Genomic DNA, 23,280 nt, shown 5'->3' on the forward strand with positions numbered 1-23,280 from the left:
CATTAAATGAGAAAAGAATTTAGTGGGTACATCAAATGTGAATGCATTTCTGCACACAGATTATAAATGGAAGCCAATTTTGTTCTGAGGTTACAATATTTAAAATTCATTTCATTAATAATTTTGTTGGGAGGTTACACTTGGTTCAGGTTCATTTTTATTATATTTTTGTGGGGAGGTTACAAGGTCATCACACACATACATGCCCGAGACCCGAGTCGAACCTGTGACCGTAGCGGTCACGCGATTCCAGACTAAAGCGCCTAGAACCGCTCGGCCACAGCCGCCTGCAAATGGTTTATTGTTGTTTTGGCTTAATGAAGTGTAGTTGTACTTGTAATCTTGCTTTTCATTTATCAATCGTTAAGTTCAATTCTTCATTTTTCATTCTTTACTTTCATGACAGTGTTTCCACACTGCAAATTGGTAAGAGCCCATTTTGCATTGCCCGTCACAAGCACGGTAAATGAAACTTGATTTTTCACAGTGTCATCGTCATGCTAATAATAACAGGTTGCAGAACGAACGAGCCTGCCGTGCGCACATGTATGCCAATAAATTTAATTACGATCAAGGTTCATGTGCATTGTAAGGCACGGTGATTGTCAGTGTATTTTAAAAATTGCTAACTTGTGAATTTCCAAGCAGTTTTAACACAAAGTCAGATGCGTTAATTTTTATGTTCATTTGCTGGTTAATTACAATAACTGTTCCGGTATAATGATTGCTCACAAGACTAAAGATAAACATTAGCAATATTCACAGTCAACATATTAATCTGAAGCATTTTGATTTGCAATTAGATAGTATACATTACTTTCATTGAAAACGGATTTATTTCTCGCAGTCGAATTAATTGATGTACCAGCTAGTTTGGACTTCGCATCGTGTAACGTGCGCCCCACATATTTCCGCTCAAAATTAAACATTTACATAATTCTGTAGCCCTGTACCGAAAATTACGAATGTCGTTATCAAAATAAGTTTCATTAATTTTTCAGATTCCAACTTGAGACTTACAAAATCAAAACGTTATGTTTGATGCTCAAGCTCAACTGTACAAACAGTTAATAAGTAGTAAGTGAGAAATATTTTTTACTAATTGTTTTGTGGGAAGGGAAGAATGCGTCTCCGGAAAAAGTTCCGGAATGGGTTGAAACTATACTGTATCAATACAGTCTGAGTGATTTTCTCGCCTTCAGTTACTTCTATCAGCCGCCAGGTTACCTGGGGGTGCTAATGCGCTGCTTCCTGGACTCGGGTAGGCGCGCCGGCCCCGGATCGAATCCGCCCGGCGGATTAACGACGACGGCCGATGTGCCGGCCAGTCTGAATGTGGTTTTTAGGCGGTTTTCCACATCCTCTTAGGTGAATACCGGGCTGGTCCCCACGTCCCGCCTCAGTTACACGGCTCGCAGACATCTGAACACTTTCGCACTATTCTATGGATTACACTAGTCACAGACAGGTAGGGTACACTCATTCCGTCCCGGGGGTATAAGGAGGCGGCAGGAAGGGCATCCAGCCACCCCTTCCACTAACATTGCCACATTCGATTAACCATTCCGACCCTGCATATCCGTGGGAAAACAGGCACAAGCAAAAGAAAGAAAGAAAGAAAGAGATGGTGCCTCATGTTATACACACAGCTTCTAATAATTGACTTATTGTGTTAAACGTTTCGCGTAAGATTATTCGTCTCAGTGAGTCAATTATGACAGCAGCGTAATTTTTAAATGCGGTCAATAATTACATGAAGAACTTTTAGTGAATACCAGGCTGGTCCCCACGTCCCGCCTCAGTTACACTGCTCGCAGACATCTGAACACTTTCGCACTATTCTATGGATTACACTAGTCACAGACAGTTGGGGTACACTCATTCCGTCCCGGGAGTATAAGGAGGCGGCAGGAAGAGCATCCAGCCACCCCTTCCACTAACATTGCCACATTCGATTAACCATTCCGACCCTGCATATCCGTGGGAAAACAGGCTCAAGCAAAAGAAAGAAAGAAAGAAAGGAAGTTATGGTGCCTCATGTTATACACACAGCTTCTAACAATTGACTTATTGTGTTAAACGTTTCGCGTAAGATTATTCGTCTCAGTGAGTTAATTTTGACAGCATCGTAATTTTTAAATGTGGTCAATAATTACATGAAGAACTTTTAGTGCCATTTCTGTTGCCCCTGTAAGTTAGATAGGCAACCTGCACCTGTTGATGGTGTGACCTTGTAGCCAGTTAGTAATATAGAAGGCATGCAATGATGACAAAGAGGGGCAGGTCTGCATGAGAAACATACACGGTAAACATGTGTATTATTTTTTATTCTTGTACATAAATATCGGTTCTCGACACAACAATGACTGAGATAGTCACATGCGTAGATTCAAGTTACAACCTCGTCACTGAGTCTTATCGACTAAAATGAAGGTAAGTACTCTTACATAGCGCACTGTCGTAATACAGTCGTTGTGGTAATATCCATTCGACACATAAATCGTGGACAGTTATGAGGTGTAGAATAAGGCACAGGATGTGGACTACAAGGTAAAGGGACGGAAAATTGACAAGTGAGATGGTAGTTGGTGCGGTGCTGGCATGGTGGGTGCTTTCAGGCCGAGTCGTAGTTGCGGACGTACTCGAGCACCCAGTCGGCCATCTCCGAAACGTCGGCGTAGACGCCGGGCTGTCCGGCGGACACGCAGCCGGTGGCCCACGACACGACGCCGATGAGTCGCCCGTTCGCCACCAGGGGGCCGCCGGGGTCGACGCTGCACGCCGCCCCCGCCTCCGGCGCCGCCACGGCGCACAGCATCCGCCTCGTCACCTCCCCCACCTTGGCGTACTTCGTCATGCAGAGCGATCTGCAAAGACAATATCGCGTTGCTGCGTATGACGTCTTTCGTCAATTGATTTGCATTTTCAGTATGTGGTTGCCCCTTGTAATACCACTCTCTCCACGAGTGAAAAACTGCTGTCGTCACATTATAATTATAATAATTTTCAACTGCGTCTTGCGAAAGTTCATTCGAGAGTGGAGAAAATTGTTAGCCCAAGAAGAAACAAATGAAGAGCGGTTCAGACTTAGTCATATGAACAAAGTCATGTACATTGACTGCTTGGCCTTTCCAGATGACCTGGCCATTTTTGCTGACAACATAGAGTCAGCGGTCAACAAGATCAATAGGCTGTCAGAAATTGCTGAAAAAAAAATGGAGTTCAGATCTCTATTCAAAAGACAAACATCTGTGATGGACCTGAATGGATGATCACCAATCTGGGAAAAATCGGGCGAGTTAAGAATTTCAGGTATCTCGGTGAAGTAATCCAGGAGAATGGATTAGAAGGAGAAACAATTAATGCCAGGATCAGGAAGTCAGACCAAGCATACCAACTTACAATGTATACCTATAACAAAAAGTCTATGAGTATAGGGGTCAAGTTCCGTCATTATAATACCGTTGTAAAACCTGAGGGCTCATATGCGTCCGAAACTTTGACCGTGAATAGACAAGGTCAAGCTGAGCGGCTGGAAAAGCGAGAGCTTAGGATATTACGGAAAATACCTAGGTAATAGTTGGGTAGATGGACAGTGGCGAATGGGAGCAAATGAGGACTTGTACAGCAAGACAGAACCTATCAAAGCATCCATGAAGAAGAGACGATTGTTATTTTACGGTCATCTCATGAGGATGGACGGTAACCGACTAACTGAAAGAATATGGAGTTGCAACCAATCTAAAAACCAAGGCCAAGATGGGTCGAAGAATGTGAAAAAGATCTTGGGCAGAGTGGTATCTCAGAAACAGAAATTCCTGACAGGAACATATTTAAAAGATTGGTGAACAACTACCAAGGTTTTAAAATGGCATCAACGTCCAAAAGACGGAGAGGACCATTGTCTGAAGAGCATAAACAGGCCCTTCTTTGTGGGCTCAGAAGGTACTGGCAGGAAATCAAAGCTAGAACAAGAACAAGACCTAGACACTAAAATGAATTTGGTTTTTTCCACGCGGTCCAAGAGGCTCAACTCGATAATAATAAAAAAATCGGTTAATTACAGATTATTGTCTATCAACCGTAGTCTCACATGAGTTGACCTAGCCGTGACTATCGACGGCTCGTCCTTGACTCTGCATGCGGCAAAGTAACATAAATTCCATGCGTGGAGACGGATATGGGAAGCCGTCCTCACACGGAAGTGCTAACGTTGATGCGGAGCTGTTTTGTCACTTCGTGCTATTTCACGTTGAGGAGCCACTTCCTAGAGTGAAACACAAAATACGTCCTGCGATATTTCCGGTATGTGTTACAAAAGGATGAACCTTTAATTGGTAAGAACACTCTCAACGTCAAGAGCAGAAATAGCGATACGCCACAGTGTATTTGTGTTTTTCAAGTGAAGGCCAACTTTGGTAGGTTTTATACGATAACTTACACCCTATGAACACATGCTGTTTACTAGGCACCAGCAGACTGACGATCTCTCGAAAAGGCGCTGTTACTCGAACGATTTGTTGTAATACAATTCCGGAAGATGTTATACAGATGCTTAATAAATGTTCACCTCTAGTTATTTTCGTGTTTCAACTAGCGTGTTATGAAAGCACGCCGTTCTGAGGCAACGGCAACTTGGAGATTCATCAAAAACTCCTCGTTCATGGTACGTCTTTTTTTTTAATTTAAAGCTCATTTAATAACATATCCGCGATTAGACAAGGCCTTCAGAAGCTCGTAACTAATATGCCAGGTCATTAGTCGTCGAAGTTCAGCGTAGTGTAGCTGGTAGAGATACCGAGTTGGGAGACAAAGTGTAGTTCTTTGCTAGCATGGCCATCTTCTGCCGCAGCTATTAAACTCTATTACTACTGGTTCTCCGTCTTAAGCTTACCGCATTTAATTAAAGAGAATTTTACCTCAGACGCGTTCCGCTTTCATTTAGAAAGTGTCTTCTGTATTCATTTCTGTTTGTACATTTACGGTTGCTTAAGATTAAAAACATAAATTTGTTTATAAAGGTGGTGTGCAATTTACTTACAGTGTATCTGCCTCTTGTTTACATGTTCTCCAAATCACTGCTTCGTCTCTCTCTGTAAACAGAGGTTGAAGTCGAGAGAAACTTCGTTACATATATGTACTAGGTAAGAAAAAGTGCAAAAACGCTAAAACTGTCTTGTGTATATGTGCAGCGAAGTTTATCTCCTCTGCAACGAAGAGGGAATAAGTAGTTCTAATCTTAAACACACAAAAATGTTGCTTTGTAAATAAAAGCGGAACGAGTCTGCTGCAAATTCTCTTTAATTGCCGGCCGGAGTGGCCGAGCGGTTCTAGGCGCTACAGTCTGCAACCGCGCGACCGCTACGGTCCCAGGTTCGAATCCTGCATCGGGCATGGATGTTTGTGATGTCCTTAGGTTAGTTAGGTTTAAGTAGTTCTAAGTTCTAGGTGACTGATGACCTCAGATGTTAAGTCTCATAGTGCTCAGAGCCATTTTCTCTTTAATTAATTGCAATAAGCTTAAGACGGGAAAACCATTAGTAATTGGAGTGAAGCTGATTTGAGTCTTTTTGAAGTCAGTTTTATCCACCTCTACGTATCTGAAAGGCACTGTGACTTTCTTAATAAATTAGTAGAAATGTGCTCTGTAGCGTTCGATATTACCTAATTATATTGCGCTTTCTCTCAGGAGTGATACTGTCCGTTTTGTGAAGTTTTATTAGCTGATGTTCTTACTCACTGGATATTGAACTTTCCTTTTATCTTATAACGTGATCATGGATATTTGAGTTTTTATTTAAGTATGCCACAGACAGAACAATATGACTAGCTTGTGGACAAGGGAGGAAACGTTGAATTTCAACAGACCTAACGCAGCAGTTTTACGTGCGTCCAAAAAGTGTATGGTTTGGGAGTCAGATTCAATCGGCAGCTGTACCTGGAGAGCGCTACAGTCGCAAATCACGTTAACTAACATAACCGCCCTGGTTGGGTTTCCCGTGCGCGTCCAAGTCAACGTTAGCGGTCTCGTTCCGTGTGAGGAAGGCTTTACAATGTAGTGAATGTGACCGGTTTGCGACGGCAGTGTGTGAGGCGACACGTCAGTAAGCCGGCCGCGGTGGTTTCGCGGTTCTAGGCGCGCAGTCCGGAACCGTGCGACCGCTACGATCGCAGGTTCGAATCCTGCCTCGGGCATGGATGTGTGTGATGTCCTTAGGTTAGTTAGGTTTAAGTAGTTCTAAGTTCTAGGGGACTGATGACCACAGCAGTTGAGTCCCATAGTGCTCAGAGCCATTTGAACCATTTGACACGTCAGTAAACATCAACAGTGGAGATTGCACTAGTAGGAGGAAGTCAGCTGTAAACTGTACTACTAATGTCGCCCACGTCAACAAGCACACTCCTGAACTAACAACACGAAGAATTCGTGGTTTGTTTACATTGGCTCGCTGGCTGAAGACTGTGGTGTTCTGCAATATGGCGCGTTCTGTGTCTGTCGCTAATACGTGTGTGTGTGTTACTGAGGTTCAAAGTGGTTCAAATGGCTCTGAGCACTATGGGACTTAACTTCTGAGGTCATCAGTCCCCTAGAACTTAGAACTACTTAAACCTAACTAACCTAAGGACATCACACACATCCTGTAAGTAGGCTGTTTAGGTTTTTTTATTGGTAATGCCACCTGTGTATAAAAAAATCACTGGCTGTGCTGTGTGCAGTCTGTGGCTGCTTTGCATAGTTGTAATACTCAACCATTGTAGTGTTAGGCAGCTGGCTGTGAACAGCGCGTAGCGTTGCGCAGTTGGAGGTGAGCCGCCAGCAGTGGTGGATGTGGGGAGAGAGATGGCGGAGTTTTGAAATTTGTGATGAACTGCTGTATATATATATATATATATATATATATATATATATATATATATATATGATGACTATTAAGGTAAATACAACGTTTGTTCTGTATTAATATCTTTCATTTGCTAACTATCCCTATCAGTAGTTAGTGCCTTCCATAGTTTGAATCTTTTTTGTGAGGTACGTGATTTGTGAAAAGTACACGTTAATGTTAGTCAGGGCCATTCTCTTGTAGAGATTATTGAAAGTCAGATTGCGTTGCGCTAAAGAATATTGTGTGTCAGTTAAAGCACAGTCTTGTATAATTGTTTAAAAAGAGACGTTTCATATTTCGACCCTTAGCCTAGGATACCTCACTGGAATCTTCTGATTTTTTCTTGTAGTTTGTGTAATTAGTGTAGATTTTGTTTATTGCTAGCGCGTAATTGTAGAGAGAATCTCCTTTGTAGTTGCAGTCTTTCTTTGTTGTACAGTAAAACAGGTGTGGCACGCATGTAGATTTGCACCAAGTATTTCGCAGCTGCAATTAACTAGATATTATTTTCAGTGCTATGTTAATGTGTTCCCCTATTTTTGCTCTTCAAATTGTGTTTTTCTGTGTTGTCGTGTGAAATACTGTGACAATAATGGCGTGTGAAAAACGTAATACTAGGCTTCAAAGTAAACTGATAAATGACAGTAAAGACGAAAGCAGTGTGTTAGCGCCACCGAGTAATGAATTAACTGATGTTCAAAGTAGTAATTTGGTAATTGTGCATAGGGAAATGGAGCGGGCGGCAAACAATGGCGTGGACAGTGAAACAATTAGTGAAGAGGGAAGCATTATCGATCGATCGGTCGGCAACAGCTCGCCTCAGGAATCCGAAATGACAGGACACAATTTTGCAAATACTGTAGATTCAGGTTTTGCGTCCTCACTGTTTTCTCAAATGAGTCAAGACACATTTTCCGCTTATCAAAATGTGAATGTTGCCGGTGCAAATTCACTGCCGAAAAGCACTGAGGAACATGTTTCAGACACCAGTGCATTGTTATTACAATTAATGCAACAAATGGGACAAAAGCTTGAAAAGTTAGACACAATGGAACAAAATCTTCAAAAGTTAGACACAATGGAACAACACCAGAGACAAACACAGCAACAGTTAGACACAATGGAACAACACCAGAGACAAACACAGCAACAGTTAGACACAATGGAACAAAATCAGAGACAAACACAGCAAAAGCTTCAAAAGTTAGACACCACACTTGAACAAACACGTGAAGATTTAACTAGTGAGTTACATAACATTGAATCGAAATGTCAAAAAGTCTGTAATGATGTAAAAACACAAATTTGTGAGCATTTTCAACCCATTTTTTCGCGGCATGAAAATGCATTACAGAATCACGAAGCAGCCATAAAAGAACTGCAAACCATTGTTCATGAAAATCACGACACCTTGCAAGCTAAAATTGACTCAGTTGCATCTACCGATTCGGTTACGCAACTTGCAAAAACTCAGGAAAACTTGAAGGACACAGTAGATACTCTGAAACTTGGTTCGGAAAAACACACTGAGGAAATAAGTACACTATCGGAGAAAGTAGCCGAACTTTCAGATCAGTTCACTAACTTATCTACAAAGGTAGATGAGGATCTGAATGACACAAGACCTGTAGCCATCTGTGACACAGAAGAGTATGAACAAATTAAGAAATTCAAACAAAATCAGAATCAATTTAATACGCAATACAAAAGAGAAATCCGGGAAGTACAAGATCAGTTGGCGCAAGTAATACAAAAATTTCATATTTCAGAGGCCACTCGCGCTCCAACACGGGAAGAGGGACATAGAAATACGGAACAGCCACAAAATAATAACACAGCGCATTTCGGAAATTATGAAAGAAATTGGCAAGACACACCGAATTTTGAGATGGAACCGCCGACACGACGTAACTATGACCGATATGCGACTCGCCGACATGATGATTTTGACTATAAGCTGTTCATTACTACACGTAAATTCAAAACATTTAAGAATTCAGGCAACGACATTCATCCACAAGCGTGGCTCCATGAATTCTCTCATTGTTTTCCTCCCAACTGGTCGGTAGAACACAGATTAGAATTTATGTGTGGCTACTTAGAGAATGAACCAGCTGTAAGAATGCGATCGGTCATTCACGATTGCCACAGTGAAGGAGAATTTTACCATGCCTTCCTCTCAGCATATTGGTCTCAAGCCACACAAGACCGAGTAAAACATGGCATCATAATGATGAAACATTTCGAACAATCTGAATTCTCCAGTCTTGTGAAATATTTTGAAGACATGTTGCACAAGAATCAGTACCTGTCAAACCCATACAGCCCCTCAGAACTCATCCGCATTTGCTTAATAAAATTACCTGAACATTTACGACATATTATTTTAGCAGGACGTTGCAAAGAAGACATTGAGGCTTTTCAGGGACTGTTACAAGAACTGGAAATTGACACTGACAATCGCGGAACGCGGAAACAGGAACACAACAATTACAGGTCACATCCGTCACAATTCCGCGATGAAAGAAATAATAACTGGACACGTCTAGGCTATTCCTGCAACGTAAATCGTGACCAAAACAGACACCACCCGAATGACAACCACTGGCAGAGTAATAGTTACAGAGAAAGTTCGCATTTCCGTAGTAATGAATATCACAGAGACAATCAGAGAAACAGACAAAATGGGAACCAAAATAATTATTATCAAGGGAGACAGAATAACTTCAGACGCAACAGTTCAGCGCGCAGTTACGATTCAGGAAGAAATTCTCCACCACATGACCGACAAGAAAGAAATTATGAAATCAACCGACATGACGACAGACGAGATAATCATAACGATAGACCTGAATTTCATCAGAACTGGCGGGATTCAAACAGAGCAGGGCATTTTCGACAACGTGAATTTGTAGAAGTTAGGTCTCCAAATCCCAGTAACGACGCGCGCCAACAAAGAGACAGACAATGACTCGCACAGCAGGCAGCCGCGTGCACCAGCTGGCTCAGGGAAAAATAACATAGACGCTAACCTTGAGAAAAATTCCAGTATTCTTTACCGACGTATACCACTTGATAATTGCGTTAAAGTTGAAACTCTGCGTACTAGGAAGAGCAAAGGTTTACACCACATTTCACACGTAAAACCGTTTATTGAGAGATAATGTGCTTTTTTAACTTGAGATTTTAATGCAACATTTTGGCTTACTTGAAAATACATTCTGGATTTGAAGTACTTTCCGTGAGATACCAGATGACACAGTGGTTAGTTTATGTGACAGCTACACGATTTTATCACGACGCTACTAATGAGTGACAATTTACAATGTTGCTTTTGCGGTGTATCTGTTTTATATCTGCACAGTTTTTCTGAATTCTTCTGGAAAGTAAAACATGTTTTAGTAGCAACTTTTGTGGTATAGCAGCAATGAGACAGCCTTTTTCGTGGCACAACAATACGTTACTGTCCAGTACTTTCTTCATCACAACAATAAGCGTAATAACTAAGACATCTATTCGCAAAGCATTTCATTTTTGTGTATCGTGAGGTAAGTACATTAACGTCTGCAGAACTTAGCTTTCGGAGGACGATAACTACGACACTTCCACAGAGATTATCTCACAACAAGACGCACAGTTTAGCGCTACAGTACACGCATTTGAGTGATTAATTTTGTACTTAAAACATTTATTTTTAAAGATATTTGAAGTACAATGATACAAAGGTATTCTGTGATACATTTCATTCCATTGCTGTAATCTGTAACACCTGAGGGTATCATTCATTAATCCTCAGGGGGGTACACGCTTACTTTGTGTACGATGTGTTTGGCAAGCACAAGGAGCCCTAGCTAATATGGTATTTGCTTAAACAACTTTTACACATCGGTACCATATTTCTCCAACACAAAATACACAGCTATCTGATCATTTAACTGAGAGAGACAAACTTTTTTACTATATCAGTGACACATGTTTATGTAATTACACCGTTGGATAACTTCACACTTATGAAATTGTATTTTGTCTGTACTTTGTGAAATGCTCATATTTTTTCTGAACCATTGTGATACTATGAGAGCTTTGAATGATATATTTGGTATGGGATCATGATTTTAAAGTACGTTTGAGGCAGATGACACTTTTGACATGAGCAGAGAATTTTTTTTAGGTTTTGAAATTATTGGAGGAAGCTACGACGATTTTGAGAGTTGACTAAGGTGTTATGATGTTATTATTACGATGACGATGTGTATTATGCTGTTGCGGTATGTTTATGATCAATAAGATGATGCTATATAAGGAATGTGATTACGTGTTTATATGTATATGAATAATGAATAGAAGGTAGGGACTCTGACTAGTGAAAAAGGATGTTGTAAACCGAGAATCGTACTTTAAGAGTTATGAAATGTGTGTAAATGCGTGAATGTATCACAATGCCGGCGAAAATTTTTTGGACACTGTTATATTCATACGATTTTGTTTCTACAGATTTGTAACGCAAATTCTTGACCTATGAAATTTTTATATGAGACTGTCGCTGTAGCGAAAACTGCTGTCGTAAATATTTCGTTAAGAAAGGTAAGTGACCGTGAAGTAATTCGTTGTGAGCAGCCAGGTGTGTCAGACGCCTGGAGAAAAAGCCATTATTGCGAGCCCTTTTCAGCGGCACAGGTAGAAAAAAAAAGGGAGGCCATTGTCCTCGCTATTGATGTTCCTTTGTAGAGAGCATCGCAAAAACGACACGGTCGAACTTGAAAACATATGTTGACACTGTGGAGCTCTTAATTTATGATATTTACAGGAATGCCTAATGAAATGACGAGAAATATTTTTACATCTGCACACCTGATTATGACAAGCGTCTTTCTACGAGAGTTGAGAGAATTTCTACTAACTTATGAAATGTCACATGACTATTGAATGATATTTTTATGCTTTGGTTTGCGTAATTGCTTATTTCATTTAATATCTAGTTTCTAGCTGCACTGCAGCATTGGTAAAAATAAAATTTTATAGATGTATTAATGTAAATATTTTCTGTCTACCGATCGAGTAAATAATAATTTTTAAAAAAATGAGGGAGCACAAAAAGACATTTACCTTCACAGGAACTGCGTACATAATTTTCTTTTCTACTACTTAGTAATCTTTTGTCGAATTAGTTTTTGTGGTGCACCACTTTAATTACATAGACTTTAAGATGTGAATATACATTTCCCTTGTCTGCATTGTTATCTTTAGTGTACTATTTTCTTTGCTTGAGCTATGTCATGTTTAGGTATTTCATTTTCTGCTGCTGTTTGCCAGGCATAGTGTTATGGAATTTGACTTTGTATTACTCTGCTAAGCCAGTTTACTACTGATTTATTTTTCTTGTTTGCTGCTCATTGTCTTATATTAGTTGTAATTTATGCTGCTTGCTTTGCCTTTTGTATTTTTTATCATTGCTGTTTGTGTTAATTGTTTTCTGCTGCTGCATTGCCTCGTTCCTTAGTTTAGCATCTGAGCTCAGTAGATTTAAGTTAGCTTAAGAGGGGGTAGACTATATAAGAAACTAACTATGATGAATTGGAAGCAATGCATTGACATGGTATATGAAAAAGATTTGGGCCAAAATGAGTATTGTACAATGAGAAATAATTATTTTGAAATAAATATGAATAGAATACAGGAAGGAGGTTTAGATAGGACTTTATGGCAATGATGATGAATGAAGGGAGATCTCCAAGAAGTAAAGAAAGTTTTGTTTGCAAAATACTGTAGTAAAATAAACCCTGTCCTTTCCTTGTATTATTCCGCTATGTTTTTGTGTACCCTTGTGTATTTGTTTTCTTCCTGTCTCTGTGTAGTTTCATAGAATTTTTTTCTAATACTATTCACTATGATGAGGAATACTGTTATCCTCAAATATAATTTGCATTGATAATATGTTATTTACTTTGTAAAGATGCTTAGACATTATTTATTCTGTTTTGTTTTAATGCTCATGTGTGAAGTCGATGTTTCAATAATTATTCTGATCTTTTATGTATGTATTTATGTCAAAATTCCTATAACATTGATGTATATGTTTATTTCTATTCTATTGTAAAACCTGTACTACAAATGTTATCTGTATTGTTATGTTCTTTAATGATGTATTTTGTACCTTTGTCATTGTATTCTTATGTTATAAAATTGTAATTGACACCAGGTCATCAAATTAAGTAACTTGTAAGTTGCATTTCACTGCACACGTTTCTGTTGGTCATAGTATATGGACAATATGTGAGAAGTAGGGACTGTTAGTGTTTGCACGTGTGTTAATAATTCAGCAAGGGACTGGATAACAGCATTGCTGGTTCTAAGGACAATTCCAATAACTCTGTGAGTGCACAAGTGGTGGTTATGGACTTGCTATATTATCCGCAAGATTCTTCAATGGTGATTGTGCACCTGCACAGTCACAACAGATGGCTGCTGGCCATCTCTACAAGGACTGCAGTGGGTCTGCACCTCTGGTGGCCCACCAGTACCATTATCTCTACAAGGACTGCAGTGGGTCTGCACCTCTGGTGCCCCACCAGTACCATTATCTCTACAAGGACTACAGTGGGTCTGCGTCTTTGCTGACTCACCAGTACCAATATTTCTACAAGGACTGCAGTGGGTCTGCATCTTTGGTGGCCCACCAATACCGTAATCTCTACCAGGACTACAGTGGGTCTGCTCTGTGATGACCTACCCACCAATACTCTTCAAAACTTCGACTGACTCCGCTGTGGGTTTGCTCTGTTGTGGCCCATGACCTGTATGCATGTCGAGAGTCAGCACTGTCTTTCCATTGGAAGGACAACGATACTTCTTCAAGACTGCATGGAAATCCACTACTTCCGTGTGCATTTTCTTTTACTGCTCAGACTTTGAGAAAAACACTGCAATGTGATGAATGATCAGGACTTTCTTTATGGACTGTGAGAAAATTTTTGCTTTTGACCAACATTGTATCAATAAGTGTGTGCATTTGATTTCTTTGTTATTGTAATTACGATTATGAAAAATTTTAACAAATAAGTATTGGCCAGTGCCCAAAAAAATTTGTAAAATTTTTTTGTGGGGAGCATGGGGGCTATGTAAGTAGGCTGTTTAGGTTTTTTTTATTGGTAATGCCACCTGTGTATAAAAAAATCACTGGCTGTGCTGTGTGCAGTCTGTGGCTGCTTTGCATTGTTGTAATACTCAACCATTGTAGTGTTAGGCAGCTGGCTGTGAACAGCGCGTAGCGTTGCGCAGTTGGAGGTGAGCCGCCAGCAGTGGTGGATGTGGGGAGAGAGATGGCGGAGTTTTGAAATTTGTGATGAACTGCTATATATATATATATATATATATATATACATATATACATATATATATATATATATATATATATATATATATATATATATATATATATATATATATATATGATGACTATTAAGGTAAATACAACGTTTGTTCTGTATTAATATCTTTCATTTGCTAACTATCCCTATCAGTAGTTAGTGCCTTCCATAGTTTGAATCTTTTATTTAGCTGGCAGTAGTGGCGCCAGCTGTATTGCAGTAGTGGGAGTAACCAAGATTTTTGTGAGGTACGTGATTTGTGAAAAGTACAGGTTAATGTTAGTCAGGGCCATTCTCTTGTAGAGATTATTGAAAGTAAGATTGCGTTGCGCTAAAAAAATATTGTGTGTCAGTATAAGCACAGTCGTATGTATAATTGTTCAAAGGGGACGTTTCATAATCCATGCCCGAGGCTGGATTCGAACCTGCTACCGTAGCGGTCGCGCGGTTCCAGACTGAAGCGCCTATAACCGCTCAGCCACACCGGCCGGCCTGTTACTGAGGTGCGACTCTTTTTATGTGGGCAAGTTCTTAAGCCACATCTATCGCAGCTGTGAATATCAGGGTAAGTGTCTTACCAAATTTGTGACTGATATGACTTAACACAAATTTTGAGTTGTAGCTAAACATATTGATCTTCATTCTCCAAACAACAGTTGTTCTAAACAATCTATACTGAACTGTTAGTAATTTAGACTGCTTTGGGTAGCACGTTGGAGCTTCCCTCAAAATAATACAGGGCTTCTGAGCTTTTCATGTTCCGTTCTCGTTACAGCGTTTAAGTGTGAATATTTTCGTGGTCAGTATTAGAGCTATCGTTGAAATTATTTTATAATCATTTTCTATTCACTTTTCGACTGAATATGCACATGCACAAAGGAGAGAATCACAGGATCGTTCTGTTTCTATAGGAAATTTAGAGGTACAACTTTTTTTATGCTATAGCGTGAACATGTCAGCCAGAGGGAGTTCTCAAGAGCGCAGCTTGGTAGTTCAGGGTGCTGGAAAGGCTCGAAAATAGTGTGTTTCATTCTTGATTAATTTATTGAATTTGTTAAACTGTGTGAAGAGCCAGTGGCTATCAATGATGTTTGAAACAAAGCTGTTTGTTTATAATCTTGACGCTTTAATCTTTTATTGGATTTTCTGTGTTTCAAAGCCGATGGAAAACCAGTGATAAGCAGAGAAGGGAAAACAGAAAGGTGGAAGGAGTTTATAAAGGGACTATGCAAGGGAGATGTACTTGAAGGCAATATTATGGAAATGAAAGAGGACGTAGATGAAGATGAGATGGGAGATATCATACCGCGTAAAGAATTTGATTTGCACTAAAAGACCCAAGTCAAAACAAGGACCCAGGAATAGACAACATTCCGTTACAATTAGTGATAGCCTTGGGAGAGTCAGCCATGACGAAAGTCTTACAGCTGGTGAGCAAGATGTAAGAGACAGGTAAGTACCCTCGTATATCAAGAAGAATATAATAATACCAATTCGAAAGAAAGCAGTTGCTGACAGATGTGAAAATTACCGAACTATCAGTTTAATAAGTCACGTTTGCAAAGTGGTAGAAGCCGACTCCGGGCAAGATAAGTTTCAATGCCGGAGAAATGTAGGAACATGCGAGACAGAAAGAACCCAACATTTTTATAGAAGATAGGTTAAGGAAAAGCAAACCTACGTTTATAGCAGTAGTAGACTTACAGAAAGCTTTTGAAAATGTTCTTTGGAATACTCTCTTTCAAATTGTAAAGGTGGTAGGGATAAAACACAGGGAGAGAAAGCCTATTTACAATTTGTACGGAAATCAGATAACAGTTATAAGGGTCTAGGGGTGGGAAAGAGGGGCAGTAATTGAAAAGGAAGTGACGCAGGGTTGTAGCCTATCTCAGATGTTATTCAGTCTGTACGTTGAACAAACAGTGAAGGGAACAAAAGAAAAATTTTGAGTAGGAATTAAAGTCCAGGGAGACGTTATAAAAGCTTTGAGGTTTGCCGATGATATTGTAATTCTGTCAGAGAAATCAAAGGACTTGGAAGAGCAGTCGAACGGAATGGAAAAGGAGAATATCACTTGAACATCAACAAAAGCAAAACGAGGATACTAAAATGTAGTTTAATTAAATCAGGTAATGCTGAGGGAATTAGATTAAGAAGTAAGATACTTAAAGTAGAAGATGAGTTTTACTATTTCGCCAGCAAAATAACTTATGATGGTCGAAGTAGAGAGGATATAAAATGTAGACCGGCAATGGCTAGAAAAACGTTTGTGAAGAAAAGAAATTTGTTAGCACCGAGTATAGACTGGTCAGGAAGTCTGTTCGGAAAGTATTTTTATGAAGTGTGGTCATGTATTGAAATGAAACATGGACGATAAACAGTTTAGACAAGAAGAAAATAGAAGCTTTTGAAATGAGGTGTTACAGAAGAATGCTGCAGATTAGATAGGTAGATCACGTAACTAATGAAGAGGTACTGCATAGAACTGGGGAGAAGAGGAATTTGTGGCATGACTCAACTAGAAGAGAGGATCGATCGGTAGGACACATTCTGGGGCATGAAGAAATACGAATTTAGTACTGGAGGGAAGCGTGGAGGGTAAAAATCGTAGACGGAGGCCAATACAGTGAGCAGGTTCAGAAGAATGTAGGTTGCAGTAGGTACTTGGAGATGAAGAGGCTTGCACAGGATAGAGTACGAAGAAGAGTTATATGAAAACAGTTTTCATCGTTTTTTAGTGTTAAGGTATTCAGTAACATTTATTACAAATGAGACAGATAACAAAATCATCTTCTTAGAAATTTTCTGAAGGTAATTCGGATCGCTAGTACGCTTACTTATAGTTACGGTGTAAAGTCAGCGCCAGCACGCCAGTCGGGAACGACAGGGAAAAAGAGGGCTGTGAGAAAAGGTCAGACAATCACACACTGACCGACCTCCTTCCAGGACGACAATGCTAGGTGAAGACGACATAAGCGCCACGTCAGACTGATGACAACCCACTTCGATAGCAGCTTCAATGTTAGCCACATTGTTAGCCGACGCATTGTAGCCACTGTCATTAGCAATCTCTACGTAGCACGGACATGTATTTGTCTGTTCTGATTGTCTCAAAATGGTTCAAATGGCTCTGAACACTATGGGACTTAACTTCTGAGGCATCAGTCCCCTAGAACTTAGAACTACGTGAACCCAACCAACCTAAGGACATCACACACATCCATGCCCGAGGCAGGATTTGAACCTGCGACCGTAGTGGTCACGCGGTTCCAGACTGTAGCGCCTAGAACTGCTCGGCCACCCGGGCCAGTCATCTGTTCTGAAGAAAATCAATTATTTTGTATGTCACCATTTGCTTGCGACGCATCTACCAAAGTTAAGTATTTGTATTGACTTCTCAAAAAAAAAAAGAAAAGTTTATTAATATGAGTTGTTTGACTGTTTGTCTATCGAACCGAGTATGTAGGACTCTCGGGCAAAACACTTATAACTGTGGAAACTGTGAACAGATAGTTCAGTCTTCTTGGACAATGTAAAAGTGTTTTGAAAGAAGCGTTGTATGTGGTGTATAAATCACAAGTACGCTCGACTTTCTAATGAATCCGTTACCACTGTTCCATTAGCTCGGACTATAATTGGTTTCGTGATTCTCTGTGCGATGCAAGCGTGAACGAGAGATTCCAAAGAGACGGTAATGGTGACACTGTATACAGATATTGTTCGTAATTTGTACTGATCGTAATTGCAATTAATTGAGAAGTTAGTAATTTTTAACAAGATAGGATTTTCCGTTTTTGGGGAACGCTTTTAGCAAAATGTGAATGGTCCTTCAAGCATCACTTACACCAGGCAGGCGCCAGACTAGCAGCTCTGGCCATCAGAACTCTCAGTCTGACAACGAAACTAAGCAATTATCCCCGGAACGACTCGTAGGTTTTTTGTGAAAAGATGAACAGTCTGCGCAGTCGGATGTTTTTCTGGGAACCTGATATTTTAAATAACTCCCAAAGCAAAAGCTCTGCCTCAGATGCTTTTAATCACGTCTTTCAGGCGACGCCAAACGTCGATGCAAACATCGGGTTGTTTCCGTTACAAACAAAATGATTTTTGAATTGGAATTTTACGCGCCCTTTCGATAGATCGGTTCCAAATTAGTCCCGTGCGATATTCCGTTTATCGATGTGTTATAGTAAAACACGAAGATTAATCAATACTCCCGCAACGACAGCACCGCCTTGGCTCGTGATGACTGTTACCGCCGTGCAGAAGCGCTGCTCATTCACTGCTGGAGTTCTTACCGTTCTTCGTGGTCTGTGGTGCCCTTTAATACATATCGATGAAACGAATAACGCACTAAACTAATTTGGGACCACTCTGTTGAAGGGACTCGTAAACTTTTGGTATCTGAATCGTTTGTGAGCGAGCAGCGATGTAGTAAGTTGTATCGCAGAAGTTAAGGAGTATCTTTGAGCTGCTCGAGGGTGCAGTGGAGCAGACAATGTTTAGCTTTGGTAGTAAGAGCTGTCGAAGTTCAGCTGTGTTAGAGTTAGGCATGTGAGGAAGCTATGGCAATATTACGATTCTAATTTGATCTCTCAATATATTACTTTGTTTAATCGACATGATTATGAAACTGATGTGTGAAGGAAGAAGTCTAATGGAATGCCAGGTAAATACAATAACGATGTTACTTTTTTTTCAATACTGCTGCGCCATCGAAGTAACTTGGTTATTGTACTGAAAGTTGTTAAATTTGAGAGATAGGAAAGTGTATTGTTTGGGTGTTGAGAAGTTAAATTTAAAATCTGCCTTGAACACTTTTTCTCAATATACAAAAAAAAAACAACCTTTCTGTTACAGTTATTTTTAATGGGTGATCCAACCAAGTATGTTCGAAAAACAGTTCGATTTGAAATTAATAGAGATGTCCTTGCACTTCTCTAGTGTGTGTGCGTAGATACAGTAATTTGCAGCTTTAGCATAGCGGCGCGCAAGACAGAGCAGTACTGCAACGCATTATCCAGATTTGCGCAGGTTGAGGTAAGGAGAGAATATTATGATTTTTTTTATTTATTCAATCAGGGCCAACTTACGTTATTCAGAGACCGTTTTTGTGATCTAATTTTAAAAAGCCAATTACTCTAGGTTCCATGTCCAAGTCATTCTAGCAGTTTATACTCCTCAAAATTCTTGCAGCCACATTGATAACGTCTACAGTATGAACTACTTTCCCTCTCATTATGAGAAATATTTACTTAAACCGTGTAGCTTAGGTTTCACATTCCGGCAGTACAAGTTTCTCTAAGGTTTATATTTTTATTTATTTAGATAACTTTCATAGTTTGTAATGCGAAGTTGACCAACGCTGACAGTCATACAAAGACGGGATGGACAGTATATGTTTGGGTCGACTCCAGTTACACGTTGCAAAAACTAGACTGCAAATATCTGCCGAATCGCCGGCGAAGTGTGCCTTACGATCCGTAGGAAAGGCAGCTGGTATACATACACATACATATATAGTGAAAAATAGTAATCCTGTAATACTCCCTTGAGGCACGCCCTAAGTTATCTTTACGTTTTAAAACTTATCTCCGCTCAGAATGACATGGTGTGTTCGCTTAGCTTGAAACTGTTCAGTCCAATCACGGGGCTGACTTTGTATTCCATAGGCTCGTATTTTGCTCACTAGGCTGCAATACAGAACTGTGTCAAATGCCTTAAGGAAGTCAAAGAACACGGTATTTACGTGGGACGTGGTGGAATATTCTCGCTTCAGCCTGTACAAGTTCAGATGAAAGACCCCTTCAGAATGGCGTTTGTAACAGTGGTATGTACAAAGCAGAGAGTAGTCACTGAGTTTCCAGATATTCATAGTCGCCTACGGAAACTTGGCAGTGAACAAAAGCACGGTGAGTCGCAGGGTAACGCGCCTGATAACACTGCAACAAAGTCCCGCAGACCTGTTCGATCTCCCGCGTGCCGGCTGTCCACAGCCAACTGTGGCTCCTGTAATGTTGGAACTCGCAGACATTCTCATTCGAGGTGATAGACGGATCACAATCAAACACCTCACTGCTCCACTGGACGTCTCTGTTGGCAGTGTTTACACGCAGGAGCTCACAAAGCTCCATTTGATTGTTCTTCCTCATCCGCCCTACTTCTTCGGAACTCACACCTTTCGACTTACATCAATTTGCCCCGATGAAGTATGCATTCCACGGGAAGTAGTACATGGATGATGGGATGGATACTGATGCAGCACGTTGTTGGTTTAAATATCGACCAGCCTGGTAAGGTGGCGTAAGGCCGTAGCATTGAACGGAGAAAGAAATTAAATCGCTCAAAAGAGGAAAGGCCGCTGGACCTGATGGGATACAAGTTCGATTTTACACAGAGTACGTGAAGGAACTTGCCCCCCTTCTTGCACCGGTGTACCGTAGGTCTCTAGTAGAGCGTAGCGTTCCAAACGATTGGAAAAGGGCACAGGTCATTCCCGTTTTCAAGAAGGGACATCGAACAGATGTGCAGAACTATAGACCTATAGCTCTAACGTCGATCAGTTGTAGAATTTTGGAACACGTATTATGTTCGAGTATAATGACTTTTCTGGAGACTAGAAACCTACTCTGTAGGAATCAGCATGGGTTTCGAAAAAGACGATCGTGTGAAACCCAGCTCGCGCTATTCGTCCACGAGACTCAGAGGGCCAGAGACACGGGTTCCCACATAGATGCCGTGTTTCTTGACTTCCGCAAGGCGTTCTATACAGTTCCCCACAGTCGTTTAATGAACAAAGTAAGAGCATATGGACTATCAGACCAATTGTGTGATTGGATTGAAGAGTTCCTAGATAACAGAACGCAGCATGTCATTCTCAATGGAGAGAAGTCTTCCGAAGTAAGAGTGATTTCAGGCGTGCCGCTGGGGAGTGTCGTAGGACCGTTGCTATTCACAATATACATAAATGACCTTGTGGATGACATCGGAAGTTCACTGAGGCTTTTTGCAAATGATGCTGTGGTATATCGATAGGTTGTAACAATGGAAAATTGTACTGAAATGCAGGAGGATCTGCAGCGAATTGACGCATCGTGCAGGGAATGGCAATTGAATCTTAATGTAGACAAGTGTAATGTGCTGCGAATACACAGAAAGAAAGATCCCATATCATTTAGCTACAATATAGCAGGTCAGCAACTTGAAGCAGTTAATTCCATGCATTACCTGGCAGTACGTATTAGGAGTGGTTTAAAATGGAATGATCATATAAAGTTGATCGTCGGTAAAGCAGATGCCAGACTGAGATTCATTGGAAGAATCCTAAGGAAATGCAATCCGAAAACAAAGGAAGTAGGTTACAGTACGCTTGTTGGCCCAGTGCTTGAATACTGCCCAGCAGTGTGGGATCCGTACCAGATAGGGTTGATAGAAGAGGTAGAGAAGATCCAACGGAGAGCAGCGCGCTTCGTTACAGGATCATTTAGTAATCGCGAAAGCGTTACGGAGATGATAGATAAACTCCAGTGGAATACTCTGCAGGAGAGACGCTCAGTAGCTCGGTACGGGCTTTTGTTGAAGTTTCGAGAACATACCTTCACCGAGGAGTCAAGCAGTATATTGCTCCCTCCTATGTATATCTCGAGAAGAGACCATGAGGATAAAATCAGAGAGATTAGAGCTCACACAGAGGCATACCGACAATCCTTCTTTCCAGGAACAATACGAGACTGGAATAGAAGGGAGACCCGACAGAGGTACTCAAGGTACCCTCCGCCACACACCGTCAGGTGGCTTGCGGAGTATGGATGTAGATGTAGTAGATGTAGAGTGTACTCAAAAATATGATTCTGTAGCCAAAAGAATGGGGAATGATATGCTGTATTGGTATCCTCAGAAAAAAGTCTTGAATTACTTATTGTACACCCGTCGTACATTTGAGGATTTTATCATACTTGGGAACCATCTCTGTAAGACAGCAGCCAGAACGAAGAGAACTCACCTGTTGGCTACCTGCAGAGAGTCAACCAGCAGTCCGTCAGACAGGAGGCGCGGTTGTCCAGCGGCGGATCCCCAACCAGTCTGCACAGCGACGGCTCCAGTTCGGGGCTCCGTCCTGGCCAGAGGAAGGGGGCGCGCCAGCCGTCCGAGCTTGAAAGCCGAATCCACCTAAGGGACAGCACAATACACTGTGTGAAGGTAAACAGTTGGTTCATAGTCGTGTGCGAGCAGCGCTTAAGCACCTGCATATTGCAGGACGAATCTGCCGAAATGAACGGGTCAGCACTGGTTATTGATGTGGAGGCAACTCCCTCACGTAAGGACGCAGGCCTGGCACGATTCAACATATTGCGCTACAGTCTATGACTATTTTTGCTGTATTGCAAGATATAACTTCTGTTTAATTTCATGTTCACAATGTTAATACTTCTCAGTTTTCCGACCAATGCTTAGAATAGTTTAGCTGAAATAATTAACTGAATGTCCTAACATAAAATATTCGCAATAAGTTGAGAACAAAGTCTTTCGTGACTGTACTGTCGTATATAATATGCTCGGACGTCCTGCCGCGTCAATTCAGGGTAAAACTTGGAGCCTTGGACGACTACCTCTTTGTCTTCGTCAGGAGCAACTGACAGTCTGAACTGCTGTTGTGGTGGTCTTATACACCCCATAGGCTGCTTGTGATCGGTTGGTGTTTACGTAATTCAGTCGTGGATAGTGCCAACGTCTGCGCTGGTGGTGCCACCACTCCCATAGTAGCGTCAACATTGCGACTAATATCTCTGCATCTTTCCAGCACCGACAGCTCGCTTCCTTGCATCGCTAAAATTTTATTATATCCGCTGTCACGCTGAAGTTCTTTTCACATATTGTTATTTCTACAGGATCTTCAATTACAAAATCCCAGTATTTAGGAAGTTGGAACAATACTTTTGTTTTGTCATACAACATATTGTACTTGCTTCTATGACTGTGCTCAGCAACTGCAGATTTCTTCAGATCTCGATTTTTAATATGCCACTGAT

General features: G+C 40.8%; 1 protein-coding gene across 1 annotated transcript in view; it reads right to left on the reverse strand.

Moving 5' to 3' along the window:
- Positions 1–2,614: 2,614 nt before the first annotated feature.
- Positions 2,615–23,280, reverse strand: part of LOC126199463 (trypsin alpha-3-like) — a 196,026-nt gene continuing 175,360 nt past the window's right edge. Inside the window, exons 4-5 of the mRNA XM_049936383.1 lie at positions 22,254–22,420; positions 2,615–2,774 (exon numbers count right to left, since the gene is read on the reverse strand). Of these exons, the coding sequence (XP_049792340.1) occupies positions 2,615–2,774; positions 22,254–22,420 (327 nt within the window). The remainder of the gene's footprint in view (positions 2,775–22,253; positions 22,421–23,280) is intronic.

Source organism: Schistocerca nitens, chromosome 8 (assembly GCF_023898315.1).
Source record: "Schistocerca nitens isolate TAMUIC-IGC-003100 chromosome 8, iqSchNite1.1, whole genome shotgun sequence".
Classification (NCBI taxonomy): domain Eukaryota; kingdom Metazoa; phylum Arthropoda; class Insecta; order Orthoptera; family Acrididae; genus Schistocerca; species Schistocerca nitens.